Genomic DNA, 16,464 nt, shown 5'->3' on the forward strand with positions numbered 1-16,464 from the left:
ACAAACCTCTTGCTCAGTTTTTGTGATGAGCTACTAGACTTTGAAGTAGTCATGAGGCAGAGACAATGATGAAGGAAGTATATAAACAGATATATTTTCTTGATAAGCTCATGAAAAGCACTGAGTCTTCAAAGATGACCCTTTATTTCTCTTTCTCTAGCACATTCCTGCAAATTGATATCGGGTCAAATGCCTCGTATTCAACTGAATGCAAATTCGTTTGAGGTAAGTGACTTTTAAAAATTATTTTTAATGTGAGTATAACTCACTTGTTACTTAGAGGTTCTAACTTCTTAAGATTGCCTTGAACACTCACTCTAGCTCTATTGTAAACTCTAGATCTTCTCTAATATTCTTCCCAAAGAATATGCAAATTCCTCTATTCTCAATCATCTCTTGTGCCTACTTCTTCCTTCCTTTGCTGAATTCTTGAGCTCTACTCTGTCTTGAGGCTAGTTCCTTACCATCGACCTGCTATCACAGCAAATCCAGGATTGAGATCTCGTCTTTGACTTAAAAAAATTAAAAAAATAAAAACAAACACAACAAATCTTCTGTGCTTATGGCAATTTTATTGAAAGTCTGAGTGGATAGTTGGTATTTACATTGCAATAATGAAAACAATTGAAATCAATATTGAATATCCTTGCCTTTAAAAGTTAAATGGCTACACTCAGTTACTTTCTAATAAATATTTTTTTACTGTATAATTTTCTTAGGCTCACTTTTAGAGAATTTAAAAATATTTCCTCTATTTCTTCTTCAATTCTCTTCATTTTCTTTATGTAAATCTGAGTTTCTGGCCTATATCATTTTCCTTCTCCTTGAAGAATTTCTTTTAACATTTCTTACAGAGCTGGTCTGCAACTGCTGAATTCCCTCAGATTTTGTTTGTCTGAGAAAGTTTCTATTTTTCCTTCACATTTGAGAAATAATTTTGCTGGATATAGAATTCTAAGTTGGTGGTTTCTTTCTTTCAACACTAAATATTACTCCAGTGTCTTCTTGATTCCTTGGTTTGTGAGGAGAAATCTGATAAAATTCTCACCGTTGTTCCTCTGTACGTAGGGTGTTCTTTTTCCTCTGGCTTCTTTTGATACTTTTTCTTTGTCTTTGGTTTTCTGCAGATTGAATAATTAGGCCCATGGGTAGATATTTTAGTAGTTATCTTAGCTGGCGTCTTCTGAGCTCCCTGGGTCTGTGGTTTTGTGTCTGTCATCAATTTGGGAAAATGCTCAGCCATTATTACTTAAAGTCTTTCTTTCTTTCCTTCTGCTCTATTCTTTCCTTTTGTTATTCCAATTATGAATATGTTCCGTGGGTCTGTATGTCTATCCTTGTGCCAGTGCTTTGACCACTGTAGCTTTGTAATATGCTTTAAAGTCAGGGAGTAGGAGTCCTCTGACTTTGTTCTTCTTTTTCAGGATGTTTTTGGCTTTTTGGGGCCCTTCACCCTTCCAAATACATTTGATAATTGGTTTTTCTATTCTGCAAAGTAGGCTGTTGGAATTTTGATTGGGATTGGGTCAAATCTGTAAATCGATTTGGGTAGAATTGACATCTCAACAATTAAATTTCATTTTCCAGTCCAGGAACATGGAATATCCTTCCATTTATCTAGGTCTTCTTTGATTTCTTTTAGCAATGTTTTGTAGTTTTTTGTGTGTACAAAATCCTTTACTTCCGTGGTTAAATTTATTCCTGGATATTTGATTCTTTTAGCTGCTATTGAAAATGGAATTTTTTTTATTGATTTTCTCCCCAGATTGCTCATTACTAGTGTATAGAGATGATACTGATTTTTGTGGGTTGATCTTGTATCCCGCCAGTTTGCTGATCTCCTTTATTAACTCTAGTAGCTTTTTTGGAGGCTTTTTGGGACTTTCTATACATAAGATCATGTCATCAGCAAATAAGGAAAGTTTTGCTTCGTCCTTTCCAATTTGGAAAATTTATTTCTTTTTCTTAACTAACTGCTCTGGCTGGACCTTCTAGCACAATAACAGCTGTGACGTTGGGCATCTTTGTCTTGTTCCAGAACTTAGAGGGGAAGCTTTCAGTCTTTCACCATTGAGTATGATGTTAACTGTGGGTGTTTCGTATCTGTCCTTTATCTTGTTGAGGAAGTTTCCTTCTATTCCTGTTTTTCAGAGAACGTGTCCTACCTGATCTTGGATATTACTTTTCTTTTTCTTTGATTCAGCATTGGTGGAGTCCTTCTCCAGTCCCTGTCATCCTCCTGTTCCAAGCAAGTGGAATTTGTCCTTTTATTAGTTGGTTCTGAGGGGAGACTTTTCCAGGGTATATCTTTTGTTGTCCTGTTGATGATGTCACCTGTCTGTAGGTTCTTAATACTTGATATTGATCATTATATGCTCTCTTTTTCTAGATCAGTATAGCTATGGGTTTATCAATTTTGTTGACCTTTACAAATAACCAGATTTTGACTTTGTTAATTTGCTCTGTATTTTGTCTGTTTTCAATATCATTGATTATTTCTGCTGTCTGTAATTTCTTTCCTTCTACTTGCTTTGTGTTTGGCTTTACTATTCTTCTTCTAGCTTTTTTGTGTAACAGTTTTCTATTGCTGCATAACAAATTACCACAAATTTAACACCTTGAAGCAACACAAATTTATGATCTTACAGTTTTCATGGATCAGGAATTTGGCATGCTTTAGCTGGGTCCTCTGCTCAGTGTCTCACACTGCTGCATACTCATTTGGAATCTTGACTAGGGTAAGATCTACTTCTAAGGCTCCTTGGTTGGTTGGCAGTATTTCCTTGCTTGTGGCAGTAAAACTGAGGTTACTATTTTCTTGCTAATTGTCAACCCAGGATGCTCTCCGTACCAAGAGGTCACATCCTTTCCATTTGACACTCTGCACAGCATGGTAGTTTATTTACTCAAAGCCAGCAAACAAATATCTTATGCACCTTTGGATCTCTCATACTTCCTATTTCTGACCTTTAGACCCTCTTTTAAAGGGCTCACCTGATTAGGTCAGGGCCACCACACTCAAGGGAAGAGGATTATTCAGGGTGTCACATTATGGGGTGGGAATGTTGGGGTAATCTTATAATTTTGCTTATCATAAGGTAGAACCTTAAGTCATTGTTTTTCAACATTTTTCTTCTAATTTAAACACTTAAATACTATAATTTTTCTCTAGGTGTAGCTTTATCTGTATTACATAAATATTGATATGTTATATTTTCATTACCAGTGGTTCAAGATTTTTTCTAATTTCCATTGTGATTTCTTCTTTGACTGTGGAAATATCCATGGTTTATTTAGAAGCGTGCTGATGAATTTCTGAATATTTGTCATTTTTCCTAGATAGCTTATTGCTGTTGTTTCCAATTTATTTCCTTCTTGGTCAAAGGGCATACTCTAGTTGGTTTTAGTTTTATGAGACTTATTTTATGGTATAATATATGGCCCATCTTGGTGAACATATCATGTGCATTGAATAGAATGTGTATTCTCCAATTGTTGAGTATAGAGTTCTACAAATATTAAGTCAAGGTAGTTACTAGTATTGTCTTAATAAACTGTATCCTTACTGATTGTATTTCTAGTTCTACCAATTTCTGAGAGGGTTGTTAAAGTTCTTACTGCATTTTACCTTTAATTCTGACAATTTTTGTTTCATGTATTTTGAGGCTCTGTTATTAGGCACATACACTTCTGATTGTCATGTCTTCCTGATGAATTGATCATTTTTATCATTTTGATATGTCCCCCTTTATTTTTGACAATATTCTTTGTCCTTGCATCTGTATTATCTGGTATTAATATAGCCATTCTAGCCTTCTTATACTGTTTGCTTAGTTTATACTTTTCTATCCATTTACTTTCACCTTATCTGTTTCATGTTTTAAATATGTCCTTGTAGGAAAGCATATAGTTTGGTCTTGCTTTTTTGTAATAATTTCTGAAAATCTCTGCCTTTTAATTGTAATGTTTTATCTATTAACATTAATGTAATTACTGATATAATTGGACTTAGGTCTACCATTTTATTACTTGTTTTCTGTTTGTCATCTCTGTATTTTTTCTCTCTGTTCCCTCCCTGCCCTTTTTGTTTGTTTGTTTGTATTACTTGAATATTTCTTAGAATTCAAGATTCATCTATGGTTTTAGTAAAACTTTTGGTATTATTTTGTATTATTACTTCATTATTATTTTAACTTTTAATATTCTATTTAGAGTTAATATAGCAACATTTCACATAAAATATACAAACCTTATAACCCTATAAAGTTTCCTCCTATAATATAAATATATGATATTTATATTATGGTTTTCATATATATTCATTTAGATATATTCATCCGAGTACATTATAATCCTCATAAACCAATGATACGATTTTTCCTTTGAACAGTCACGTGTATTTTGAAGCAATTAAGGTAAAAATCGCCTTTTATACTTTATTCATAGATTTCTTATTCCTGATGTTCTTCTCTTGTTCCTGAAGATCCAATTTTCCCTCTGACATCATTTTCCTTCAGGCAAAGAATTTTCTTCAGTGTGTCTTTTGATTGTAGGCTGGTGACTATGTATTTCTTTGGCTTTCCTTTATCTGAAAATGTCTTTACTTATCTTCATTCTTGAATAATATTTTCACTTGATATAGAATTCTGGTTTGACTTTTGTCCCATAGCTCTTTAAATTTTATCGTTTGAAGCCTGAAGCTATTCAAATTTTTATCCCCTTTAGGTAGCGTGTCTTGATTTCCTCTGGCTGGTTTCAAAATTTTCTCTTTTACATTGGTTTTCAGAAGTTTAACTAAGATATACCTCAGCATTAAAAAAAATAATCTGTTTGGGCTTCACCAGGTGTATTAGTGTGCAGAGCTGGGTGGCTTAAAACAACCGAAATTTATTCTCTCCCACTTCTGGAGGATGGAAGTCTGAAATTGGGATGCTGGCAGGGCCATTATCCCTATGAAGTCTCAAAGCAAGAATCCTTCCTCACCTCTCCCAGCTTTTGGTGGTTGCTGGCAATCGTTTGCGTTTCTTGGCTTGAAGCTGCATCACTCCAATCTCCACCTTCCTCATCTGTAGTTTCTTTCTCTCTGTGTTCAAATCTGCTTCTCCATTTTCTTATAAAGACATCGGTCATTGGATTTAGGACCCACTCTAATACACTATGACCTTATTTTAACTTGACTATATCTACAAAAACCTTATTTCCAAATAAAGTCACATTCACAGCTACCAGGGGTTAGAACTTTTGGGTGGGTGGGTGGGGGGTATAATTCAACCTACTACACCAAGCTTATTAAAATCTGTAAATTTATGTTTTTCAAGAAATGGGGAGTTGGTCATTTTTTCTCAAAATAAGTTTTCTGCCCCACTCTCTCTCTCCCTTCACCTTCTGGAACTTAAATTACCTGTAAATTCTACTTTGGGTATTTTCCCACACATCTCTGGGTCTATTTTCATGTTTTTTCCATCTTTTGCCTCTTTTATCTTCACATTGGATGATTTCCCTGATTGCACTGGATGATTTCCTTGATCCATCTGAAACTCACTGACTCTTCTGTCATTTCCGTTTTGCTATTAATTCCATGATTTCTTTTTACAATTTCAACAATTGTACTTTTTTTTAGTTCTAAAATTTTCCCCCTTCTGTCTCTCTGCAGAGATTTCCTGTGTTTTTTATTTTCTGTGAGCATATTTTCCTTAGGCTCACTGAGCATAATTATAATAGCTTCTTTAAAACCTTTGCTTGATAATTCTGGCATCTGGGTCTTATAGTTCATATCTGTTTATTGTATTTTTCTTTGAGAATGGCCATCTTTTCCTGGTTCTTCTTATGTTGAGTAATTTTGGATTGCTTCCTGGACCTTGTGAGTGTTATGTTGTGGTGACTCTGGATTCTGTTTTATTGCTTAGAAGAGTGTTGATGGTTTATGCCAGTAGACAATTAGCTTTGTTAGAATCAAACTACAAACAGTCACAAATGCAGAAAGGTCTGACTGATATCTCAGTTCAATTCTTTAAGTCTTAGACACGATAGAGTTTCAGTTTTTCCTATGGATGCATATTTCAGAGTTCAACCAGAGATCTGGACTAAGTTTAATCACATCATTTGTGGCTCCATTTTTCTGCCTCTTTGCTGTCCAAGGTTCCCCCTGTTTGGTAGTGTTAGATGCCTGTGGTCTTTCTCCTGGTTTTTCTGGCCAGAAAGATGACAGGCTTTCTTTTGGAGTTTCAGCTGCCCACACATTACTGCTACTGCTACTAAAATAGCCACCCTGAGGGCAAAGTTGAAAAAAATAAAACATAAAACTTACTCTATGCTGGTCATTTATTCCACATATTGTCTTCCCTCTAAAACCTGCCTGTCTTTGTTCTGTCTCCAGAGCCTATATTGGCTCTCTAAATCTATTTTAATAATCTCATCTAGCTTGGTATGAAGGTATTCATAATCACTTATAACTCCAGTTAATTTCTTCCAGTATGTATTAAATTTTTATTTATTTTTATTTTGAGGGTATTAGGCTGTTTAATCTTTTTTTTCAAATAAGCAGGTAGAAAGTTTATTAAATACACACGCAGAAGGGCATGTGGGCACTCTTGCAAGAAAAGAGACAGGTGAGAGGTCTTTAATTTTTTTCATAGATATTTTTGAAATGTCCTTTTGCAGTATTATCTCTAGGCAAAATGAAGTGAAAACAGATTTATTTCCTTTACTGACTTTTTCAAAGATACATCTTTTGATTTTATTGTTTTTTATGTTATTTTCTATTTCACTAATTTATATTTTTAATCTTAGTATCTTTTCCTAGCTTCTTGATTTTTATGCTTTTTAAATTAATCAAATAATCATTTTTATTATGGTTATAAGTTTTCTCTGAGTAAACACTTTTATTATATTCACATCAGTCATGGTTCTCAACTGGAAGAAACAGAAAACAATTAAGGCTAATAGAAAGAGAATAATAATTTATTAAGGAACATTACACAGCTCACAGAATTTCTTGGAGACCAAGAGAAGCAGATTTGGAAACCCGGCAAGAGGGCAATTCACAAGAGCATACTGCAGAATTGGTCCAGAGAAAACGTGATCATTTGGTACACATCCTGCGGTTAGCACCAACAAAACAACAAATACTGGAAACCGACTGCTCTCTCTTAAATTACTGTCACTGTTAACTCTGGAAACTGGATGTAATTGCTTCTTCACCCCACCAGAAATACATTTTTGTTGACCCAGTTTCTTCAAGTTGCTAACATTTGAGTCATATTGAGTGCCCAATAAATTTGGGCAAACAACTTGAATACACACTCCACAAAAGAAGATATCTGAATGGTCAAGAAACATGAAAAGGTGCTCAGCATCACTGCTCATTAAGGAAAAGCAAGTGAAACTGAAAATGAGATATTACTCCACACACATCAGAGCGAGTTTATTTAAGAAGGCCCATATTATCAAGTGTTGGCAAAGATGTAGAGTAGCTGAACTGTTATACAGTGCTGGTGAGAGTGTAAAATGGTACCACCACTTTGGAAAGCATTTTGACAGTTTCTGCTAAAGCAAAACGTCTGTCCTATGGTTCGACAATTCCACTTCAAGGTATATAGTCAAGATAAGTTAATGCATATGTGCACCAAAATATTTGTGAAAGAATGTTCATAGCAGTTTTAGTCGTAATTTCCCCAAACTGGAAACAATGGAAATGTCTATGAGCAGGAGACAAACTGGTAAATTTATACAGTAGAATACCCCACAGAAATAAAAAATAATTACCTATTGATATATACAAGAGCATAGATAAATCTCTAAAATGTTACATTGAGTGAAGGAAGCCAGGCACAAAACTATACAGTGATGATTCCATTTATGAAGTTCAAGAACAGGCAAATGAATCAATAGTGATAGAAATCAGAACAGTGGCTACCTTTGGAGGCAGGTGGTGGAATGCCAAGTGATGGCATGAGGAAGCCTTCTAAAGTTTTGAAAATGCTCAATATACTGATCTGGATGATTATATAGGTATATATATATTTAAAATTTCATTGAACTGTACTTTTAAGATTTGTGCATTTTAATGTCTATTATGTCTCTATAAAGTACTCAACATAAAATGTTAACAAGAAAACATCTCATTATGTTTCAGGAGTAAGTAATCCAAGTCTTAACACTTCGTAATATACAGTGGTGGGGCCATCTCTTCTATCATTTTGCTTTATTTCTCAGTTTAGCTTGCATGTAATTTGAGAGTGTTGTGTAGCCTATCTAATATCAGTAAGGCTATTAAGGGTATATTATAGAACAGAATCTTCTTGCATGTTCTATAAAGCTCCTTCACTTTTAAATGTTAGATGAATGTTGAATTCTAGATTTTGCTTCTACAAATTATATTGACCAAAGGCAACTGAGACATGTTTAAATTTGTGTTTACTAAGTTTGGGATGTTATGATCTCAGTTGCACAAGTAATTAGAATTAACTGCATGAATTAGAATTTTCCAGAAGTTGGGCTTGTCAGTACAACCTACTTTTGGAAAGCCATCTTTTACTTAAATGTTAATGATTTACCCAGCGATCCTGGGACCTTGTGCCACTTGCAGAACTTATTGTCCCTGAAAATTATTACACTGCTGATCTACTTGTTTTATATAACCGAAGCACATAATGCAGTTTTACCATATGATGTGCCCCAGGAAACCAAAGGTCTACCCTAGTTTTACTTCTATGTAGTTTTAGCCCATTTAAGTGGATTTTATATAATTAGCTTCAGTAAGTCACTCAGGTAGTCACATTCACACCGGCAGCCGAGGCATTGGCAAAGAGCAGCAACCGTAGAAAATTTAGAAATGGGAGAAAAAAATAGACAATAAAACAGAAAGTTTTTGTTCCCAGCATTTAGTTACTCTAAGCAATTGTAAAATTAGGAAAATATATTAATTAGAATTGCACCACATTTGGGTTCAGTAATCAAATAAATGTAAGAAAAGTTATTAAGTAGAGCAAATCTCTCTTTTGTCAGATCACCTTTTGGGGAACAGAACAAATGCAGTCATTTGAAAGCATAGATTGAATGTTCAGCTAACTGTGTGGAAAAAGTAGAATGGAACTGTGTAACATAATGTACAGTTCATCACAGAAAATTTCCTACACGGTGTGGAGTCATATTTCAAGTGATTGAATTCCATCTATTATTAGACTTTCAAGTTTATATAAACGTCCCAGTAATTCAAAGAGTATTAAATTAACATTTCTTTTGGGAAACACTATTACTTCATTTGAGTGATAAGTAATAGAGGCTTTTTGATTGGTGGGTGAAATCACTGCCCTCCCCCTATGTGGGACCTGTCACCCAGGGTTGTAAATCTCCCTGGCAACGCGGGGTATGACTCCCGGGGGTGAATCTGGACCCTACATTCGTGGGATTGAGAACATCTTGACCAAAAGGGGGGATGCGAAATGAAACGAGATACAGTTTCAGTGGCTGAGAGCTTCCAAATGGAGTTGAGAGGTCACTGTGGTGGGCATTCTTACGCACTATATAGATGACACTTTTTAGGTTTTAATGTATTGGAATAACTAGAAGTAAATACCTGAAACTAACAAACTGCAACCCAGTAGCCTTGACTTTTGAAGATGATTGTATAACAATGTAGTTTACAAGGGGTGACAATGTGATTGGGAAAGCCTTGTGGATCACACTCCCTTTATCCAGTGTATGGATGGATGAGTAGAAAAATGGGGACAAAAAACTAAAGGAAAAATAGAGTGGGAGTGGGGGGATGATGTGGGTGTTCTTTTTTTACTCTTTTTTTTTTTATTCTTCACTTTTTCGGGTACAAGGAAAATGTTCAAAAAATAGATTGGGGTGATGAATGCACAATCATAGTATGGTAATGTGAACAATTGATTGTACACTTTGGATGATTGTATGGTATGTGAATATATCTCAATAAAATTGAATATAAAAAAGAAAAGGCCTCTTGAGAAAAATAGGTATAAGGGTTATTTCATTAGAGCTTTTGATGCTTGATACCTATTGCACTTAAAAATTTTTCCTCAAATGGCTAATTTTGCTAAAATCTCATTTATTGCTATGTACAAGGAAAGCAGAGATCATGAAAAAACTTTCTCTGCTTTCTATATAGACCATTGAGTATCAATAACTACAAATTGTAGTTAAGTACAATATTTAAATGGTAATATTTTAAATGTATCTAGTACTTTTATGGTATTTACTTTGGATGATAATAGAAATAAAATAAAGATGCAACAATCAGTAAATATTTTTGGTATACTTATTAGTCCACTTGTCTTTCATCAGATAGTGGTAACTGAAAATTTTTGTTTTTTTTATTCCACTTGTATTTTATGAGGAATTTTCTTTATACTTAATCTATGTGACTTAAACATGTGATTGCTTAACTTTTGAGGAACCACTAAACTGTTTTCCACAGTTGCTGAACCATTTTAAATTTCCACCAGAAATTCATAAGGGTTCCAGTTTCTCCACATCCTCACCAATACTTCTTTTTTTTTTTTACTTGCATTTTTTTTCCCATTTTTATTGAGATTGTTCAGATACCATACAATTATCCAAAGATCCAAAGTGTACAATCACTTGCCCCTGGGTACCCTCATACAGCTGTGCATCCATCACACTTAATTTTTGTTCAATTTTTAGAAACTTTTCATTACTCCAGACAAGAAATAAAGTGAAAGATGAAAAAAGAAAAAAAGAAAAGGAAACTCTAAACCTCCCCTATCCCTAACCAACCCCCTTCAATTTTTGACTCCTAGTATTGATATAGTACGTTTGTTACTGTTTATGAAAAAATGTTGAAATACTACTAACTGTAGTATATAGTTTGTAATAGGTATATAGTTCTTCCCTATATGCCCCTCTATTATTAACTTCTAATTGTATTGTCATACATTTGTTCTGGTTCATGAAGTGATTTCTAGTATTTGTACAGTTGATCGTGGACATTGCCCACCATAGGATTCAGTTTTATACATTTCCATCTTTTGACCTCCAACTTTCCTTCTGGTGACATATATGACTCTGAGCTTCCCCTTTCCACCTCATTCACACACCATTCGGCGCTGTTAGTTATTCTCACATCTTGCTACCAACACCCCTGTTCATTTCCAAACATTTAAGTTCATCCTAATTGAACATTCTGCTCATACTAAGCAAGAGCATCTACATTTCTTCCACAAGGCAGGAGGGAGAGTCAAAGAAGGTAGAGAGGCAAAAGAAAGAGGAAAAAAAAAAGACAGCTAGGAAGCAGCAAAAGGAAAAATAACCTTAAATCAAAGTAGAATAAAGAATCAGAGAATACCACCAATGTCAAGTGTCTAACATGGCTCCCCTATCCCCCCCTCTTATCTGCATTCACCTTGGTATATCACCTTTGTTACATTAAAGGAAGCATAATACAATGATTCTATTAGTTACAGTCTCTAGTTTATGCTGATTGCATCCCTCCCCCAATGCCTCCCCATTTTTAACACCTTGCAAGGTTGACATTTGCTTGTTCTCCCTCGTAAAAGAACATATTTGTACATTTTATCACAATTGTTGAATACTCTAGATTTCACCAAGTTACACAGTCCCAGTCGTTATCTTTCCTCCTTTCTTGTGGTGTCTCACATGCTCCCCATCTTTCTCTCTCAACCGTATTCATAGTTACCTTTGTTCAGTGTACTTACATTGTTGTGCTACCATCTCCCAAAATTGTGTTCCAAACCATGCAGTCCTGTCTTCTATCACCCTGTAGTGCTCCCTTTAGTATTTCCTGTAGGGCAGGTGTCTTGTTCACAAAGTCTCTCATTGTCTGTTTGTCAGAAAATATTTTGAGCTCTCCCTCATATTTGAAGGACAGCTTTGCTGGATACAGGATTCTTGGTTGGTGGTTTTTCTCTTTCAGTATCTTAAATATATCACACCACTTCCTTCTTGCCTCCATGGTTTTTGCTGAGAGATCCGCACATAGTCTTATTAAGCTTCCCTTGTATGTAATGGATTGCTTTCCTCTTGCTGCTTTCAGAATTCTCTCTTTGTCTTTGACATTTGATAATCTGATTATTAAGTGTCTTGGCGTAGGCCTCTTCATATCTCTTCTGTTTGGAGTACGCTGCGCTTCTTGGATCTGTAATTTTATGTCTTTCATAAGAGATGGGAAATTTTCATTAATTATTTCCTCTATTATTGCTTCTGCCCCCTTTCCCTTCTCTTCTCCTTCTGGGACACCAATGGTACGTACATTATTGTATTTTGTTTCATCCTTGAGTTCCTGGAGACGTTGCTCATATTTTTTCATTCTTTTCTCCATCTGCTCCTTTGCGTGTAGGCTTTCAGGTGTTTTGTTCTCCAGTTCCTGAGTGTTTTCTTCTGCCTCTTGAGATCTGCTGTTGTATGTTTCCATTGTGTCTTTCATCTCTTGTGTTGTGCCTTTCATTTCCATAGATTCTACTAGTAGGTTTTTTGAACTTTTGATTTCTGCTGTATACATGTCCAGTTCTTCCTTTACAGCCTCTATCTCTTTTGCAATATCTTCTCTAAACTTTTTGAATTGATTTAGCATTAGTTGTTTAAATTCCTGTATCTCAGTTGAAGTGTACATTTGTTCCTTTGACTGGGCCATAACTTTGTTTATCTTAGTGTAGGTTGTAATTTTCTGTTGTCTAGGCATGGTTTCCTTGGTTATCCAAATCGGGTTTTCCCAGACCAGAACAGGCTCAGGTCGCAGAGGGAAGAAATATTCAGTATCTGGTTTCCCTGCGGGTGTGTCTTAGAAAATTGCTCCACCCTTTGATGCCTCGGGTCACTGTGCTTTTCTGCCCAGCAGGTGATGCCTGTTAGCCTATAATTCTTGACTGGTGTGAGGCGCTGTGTCCGTGTTCCCCCAGGCTCTGGGGTCTGGTTCTGAATGGAAAGGGCCCCACCCCTTTCCTCCTAGAGAAGACAGAGCCCCCAGGTGGAGGTCATTAGCATTGCAATGGTCTCGCTCTCTGCTTGTGCTGTCTCCACCCTTCTCCGCTTCACAGCCCTGGAAACTGAAAATGATTGGGGCTTTCTCCACTGAGCTGAAAAAGAAACAGATAGTCCCCTTCAGACCCAGTCCAAGGCTCTCCAAGGTCAGTCATCACCCAAAGCCTCTGTCTGTTTTTGGGGGATGCGTACCTGCAGTGAGCAGTTCACACTCGCTACTTAAAACCCCAGTTGGAGCTCAGCTGAGCTATATTCGCTTGCTGGGAGAGAGCTTCTCTGTGGCACCAAGCGGCTCCGCAGCTCGGGCTATGGGGGAGGGGGTCTCCCGACCTGGTTCCGCAGGTTTTACTTACAGATTTTATGCTGTGTTCTCGGGCATTCCTCCCAATTCAGGTTGGTGTATGATGAATGGATGGTCTCGTTTGTCCCCCCGCAGTTATTCTGGATTATTTACTAGTTGTTTCTGGTTTTTTGTAGTTGTTCCAGGGGGACTACTTAGCTTCCACTCCTCTCTATGCCGCCATCTTGCCCGAAAACTCCCTCACCAATACTTCTTATTTTCTGTTTTTAAAATAATAGCCATCCTAGTGGCAGGTGAAGTGGTATCTCGTTGTAGTTTTGATTCACATCACCCTAATGGCTAATGACTTTGAGCATCTTTTCATGTGCTTTTTGTCTATTTTTATATCATCTTTGGAGAAATGCCTATTTAAGTCCTTTGCCCATTTTTCAATTGGGTGGTTGGTTTTTTTGTTGTTATGTTGCAAGCATTCTTTATATATTCTGGATACTAGACCTTTTTCAGATACATGATCTGCAACTATTTTTTTCCCATTCCATAGACTGTCTTTTCACTTTCTTGATCACATCCTTTGATGTACAAAAGTTTTTAATTTTGATGAAGTCCAGTTTATTTATCTTTTTTCTTTTGTTGCTTGTGCTTTTGTTGTCATATCTAAGAATCTATTGCCAAATCCTAGGTCATTAAGATTTACTCTTATGTTTTCTTCTAATTACTATATGATCCAGCAATTCCACTCCTAGGTGTATACCCCAAAGAATTGAAAACAGGTATACAAACAAATATTTGTGCATGAATATTATAGGACCGTTATTCAAAATAGCCAAAAGACGGAAACAATGAAAATGTCCATCAACAGATTAATGGATAAACAAAACATAGTATATCCATAGAATCAAGTATTATTCAGCCATAAAGTGGAACGAAGTTCTGATACATGCTACATCATGGATAAACCTTGAAAACATTACACTAAGTGAAGGAAGCTAGACAAAAAGTCATACTGTATGATTCCATTATAGGAAATATACAGAATAGGCAAATCTATACAGATAGAAAGCAGATTAGTGGTTTCCAGGGGCTGCAGGGAGAGGAGAATGGAGAGTGACTGTTTAATAGGTATAGGGTTTCCTTTTGGGGTGATAAAAATATATTGGAACTAGATACAAGTGATGGTTGTACAACCTTATGAATGTACTAAATGCTACTGATTTATTCACTCTACCAATGGCATGGGATATAGTACATAGAAATATACCAAATCCATATACATTTTGGAGCTTTCAGGGGTTTTTGTTTATTTTGAAATAAAGGAAGGGTAGTATGAGTAAAATAAGCTGAGGGGTAACTCTCATATCGTAAATTGAGTGATGTATCCCCCAAAATTCTTTTCTCTAAGAAACTTGATACTCAGTTTTGTAGATGGCTATTCCATTATCCATTCCCATCTTTTAAATATTTTCCAAAAATTCTCTCAAGTTTCTGTTCTGTTATTATTAACCTTCTATATTTCCCAACACAATATGAATTCTTCTTACTCATATACTTTAAAAACTCATCTCAGCAAGATTTTGGAAGGGAAGAAGGAGGTAAACACATCTGCCGTCTTGGTTCAGAAACCTTTTCATTTATACTAAAATGAGAAAAATAAAGTGGTTTTCCCCTCCTCTCTGTTCCAGGCAACACAACAAGCAATTAATCAGAACTGTGAAGATCTTGGCACCTTGTTAGGGAAAGAAAATGACCTGGCCCTAATCATCGATGGTGATACTTTGAAGTATGCCCTCACTTTTGAAACTAAGAGGAACTTCCTAGACTTGGCTCTCTCATGTAGAGCAGTTTTATGTTGTAGGTAAGACTATATTCACTGTTCTTTTTTTTCCTGCTATTTTAATACTGTTCTGTAAAGAAAATATAGATATTGACATAAGGTAATTTTTAGCAGAGGCAACCTTCCTCCTTAGGATATTATTTGGTCAAACTGAAATGAACAGATTTGCATTTAATTATAATTGTCAGGTCAAAGATTTACTAGGAAGTAGTTTATAATGTTTCAATGGTAGATTGTTTATCAATTTATGACAAGATGAAAGAAGTCTTCAATAAGAACAGAGGTCCTTGTTTTATTCACAGTGAGGGACAAATCTGAAAAAAATCCATTGACACCTAGAGGACAGCTTAACAACAGCAACGTCAACCTAATGAAGTTGAGAGTATTAGTGCAAGTGAAAAATTCACTTAAAAAAAGCAAATCATCTCTAACACAGATGGCTGGAGCTGAAAAAAATTCATGAAATAATATACAGAATTGCTTTTCAATGAAAACATTAAAAAGGACCAATTACTAAAATATATGAATGCCTTGGACTTCTAAATATTATTATCGATGAAGTCCACTCTACACTTCACCTCTCTTCCTCATTTTGATGTCCCTCTGTGGTCACTGTCATTCGGCATCTATTTAAAAATTCAGCTATTTCTGTTCCTTACCCTGTTTCTGATCCTTTGTATCTTTAGTATAGTCTCCAGGACTATTTGTGACCTAGTTTTCCATCAGTGACAACTCTTTGTGTTGCAAATGTCAGAAAGCTGAATTCAAACCCAGCTTAGGCAAAAGGAATTTATTAGCTTACATAGTTTAAAAGCCTGTAAGTGAAGCAAGAAAATTCACCAAAATTACTTGTTTCTTTTAACCATTTAGGTTGAATTAACTCATTTCATTTTGCATCTGAAGCATTATTTTTAGGAGTGCTAACTTTTTCTTTGCCCAAGCTCCCTACTCATGCTGGTGGGAACTGAGGAGACAGCGTGAGGATATACTGAGGAAGCAGAGGGGAAGAAAACCCAGGAGCTAATGTGATCACTAAGTATTTCCCAGCAGTTGGCTTTCAGGGAATGTTAGTTGGATTGTCCTAAATTTGGTTTCAGACATGGCTTGATGTACCACTCAAATGGTATCATCAAGATTGATCTGGATGCAGGCTTTATCCCCAAGCTGGATCCCCTTTGATAACAAGTTGGCTGCAACAAACCCAAGCCTCACATCCTAATAGGATAGCCTCCAGTAAAAGATTTGCCTACTCTCTCTCCCAGAAATCTCAGCAAATGGGTCACCTTGTCTTGTTGACTTTTAAAGTAGAAACCTGCTGTTGGGCAGTGAGGGGCCTAACATGAAACAGAGG

At 35.8% G+C, this 16,464-nt stretch overlaps 1 protein-coding gene across 1 annotated transcript in view; it reads left to right on the top strand.

Annotated features, from left to right (window-relative positions):
- LOC119506769 (phospholipid-transporting ATPase IB-like) overlaps positions 1–16,464 on the top strand; it is a 215,222-nt gene that overhangs the window by 111,327 nt on the left and 87,431 nt on the right. The window contains exons 19-20 of the mRNA XM_037799892.1: positions 161–225; positions 14,962–15,134. Of these exons, the coding sequence (XP_037655820.1) occupies positions 161–225; positions 14,962–15,134 (238 nt within the window). The remainder of the gene's footprint in view (positions 1–160; positions 226–14,961; positions 15,135–16,464) is intronic.

Source organism: Choloepus didactylus, chromosome 12 (genome assembly GCF_015220235.1).
Source record: "Choloepus didactylus isolate mChoDid1 chromosome 12, mChoDid1.pri, whole genome shotgun sequence".
Taxonomy (NCBI): domain Eukaryota; kingdom Metazoa; phylum Chordata; class Mammalia; order Pilosa; family Megalonychidae; genus Choloepus; species Choloepus didactylus.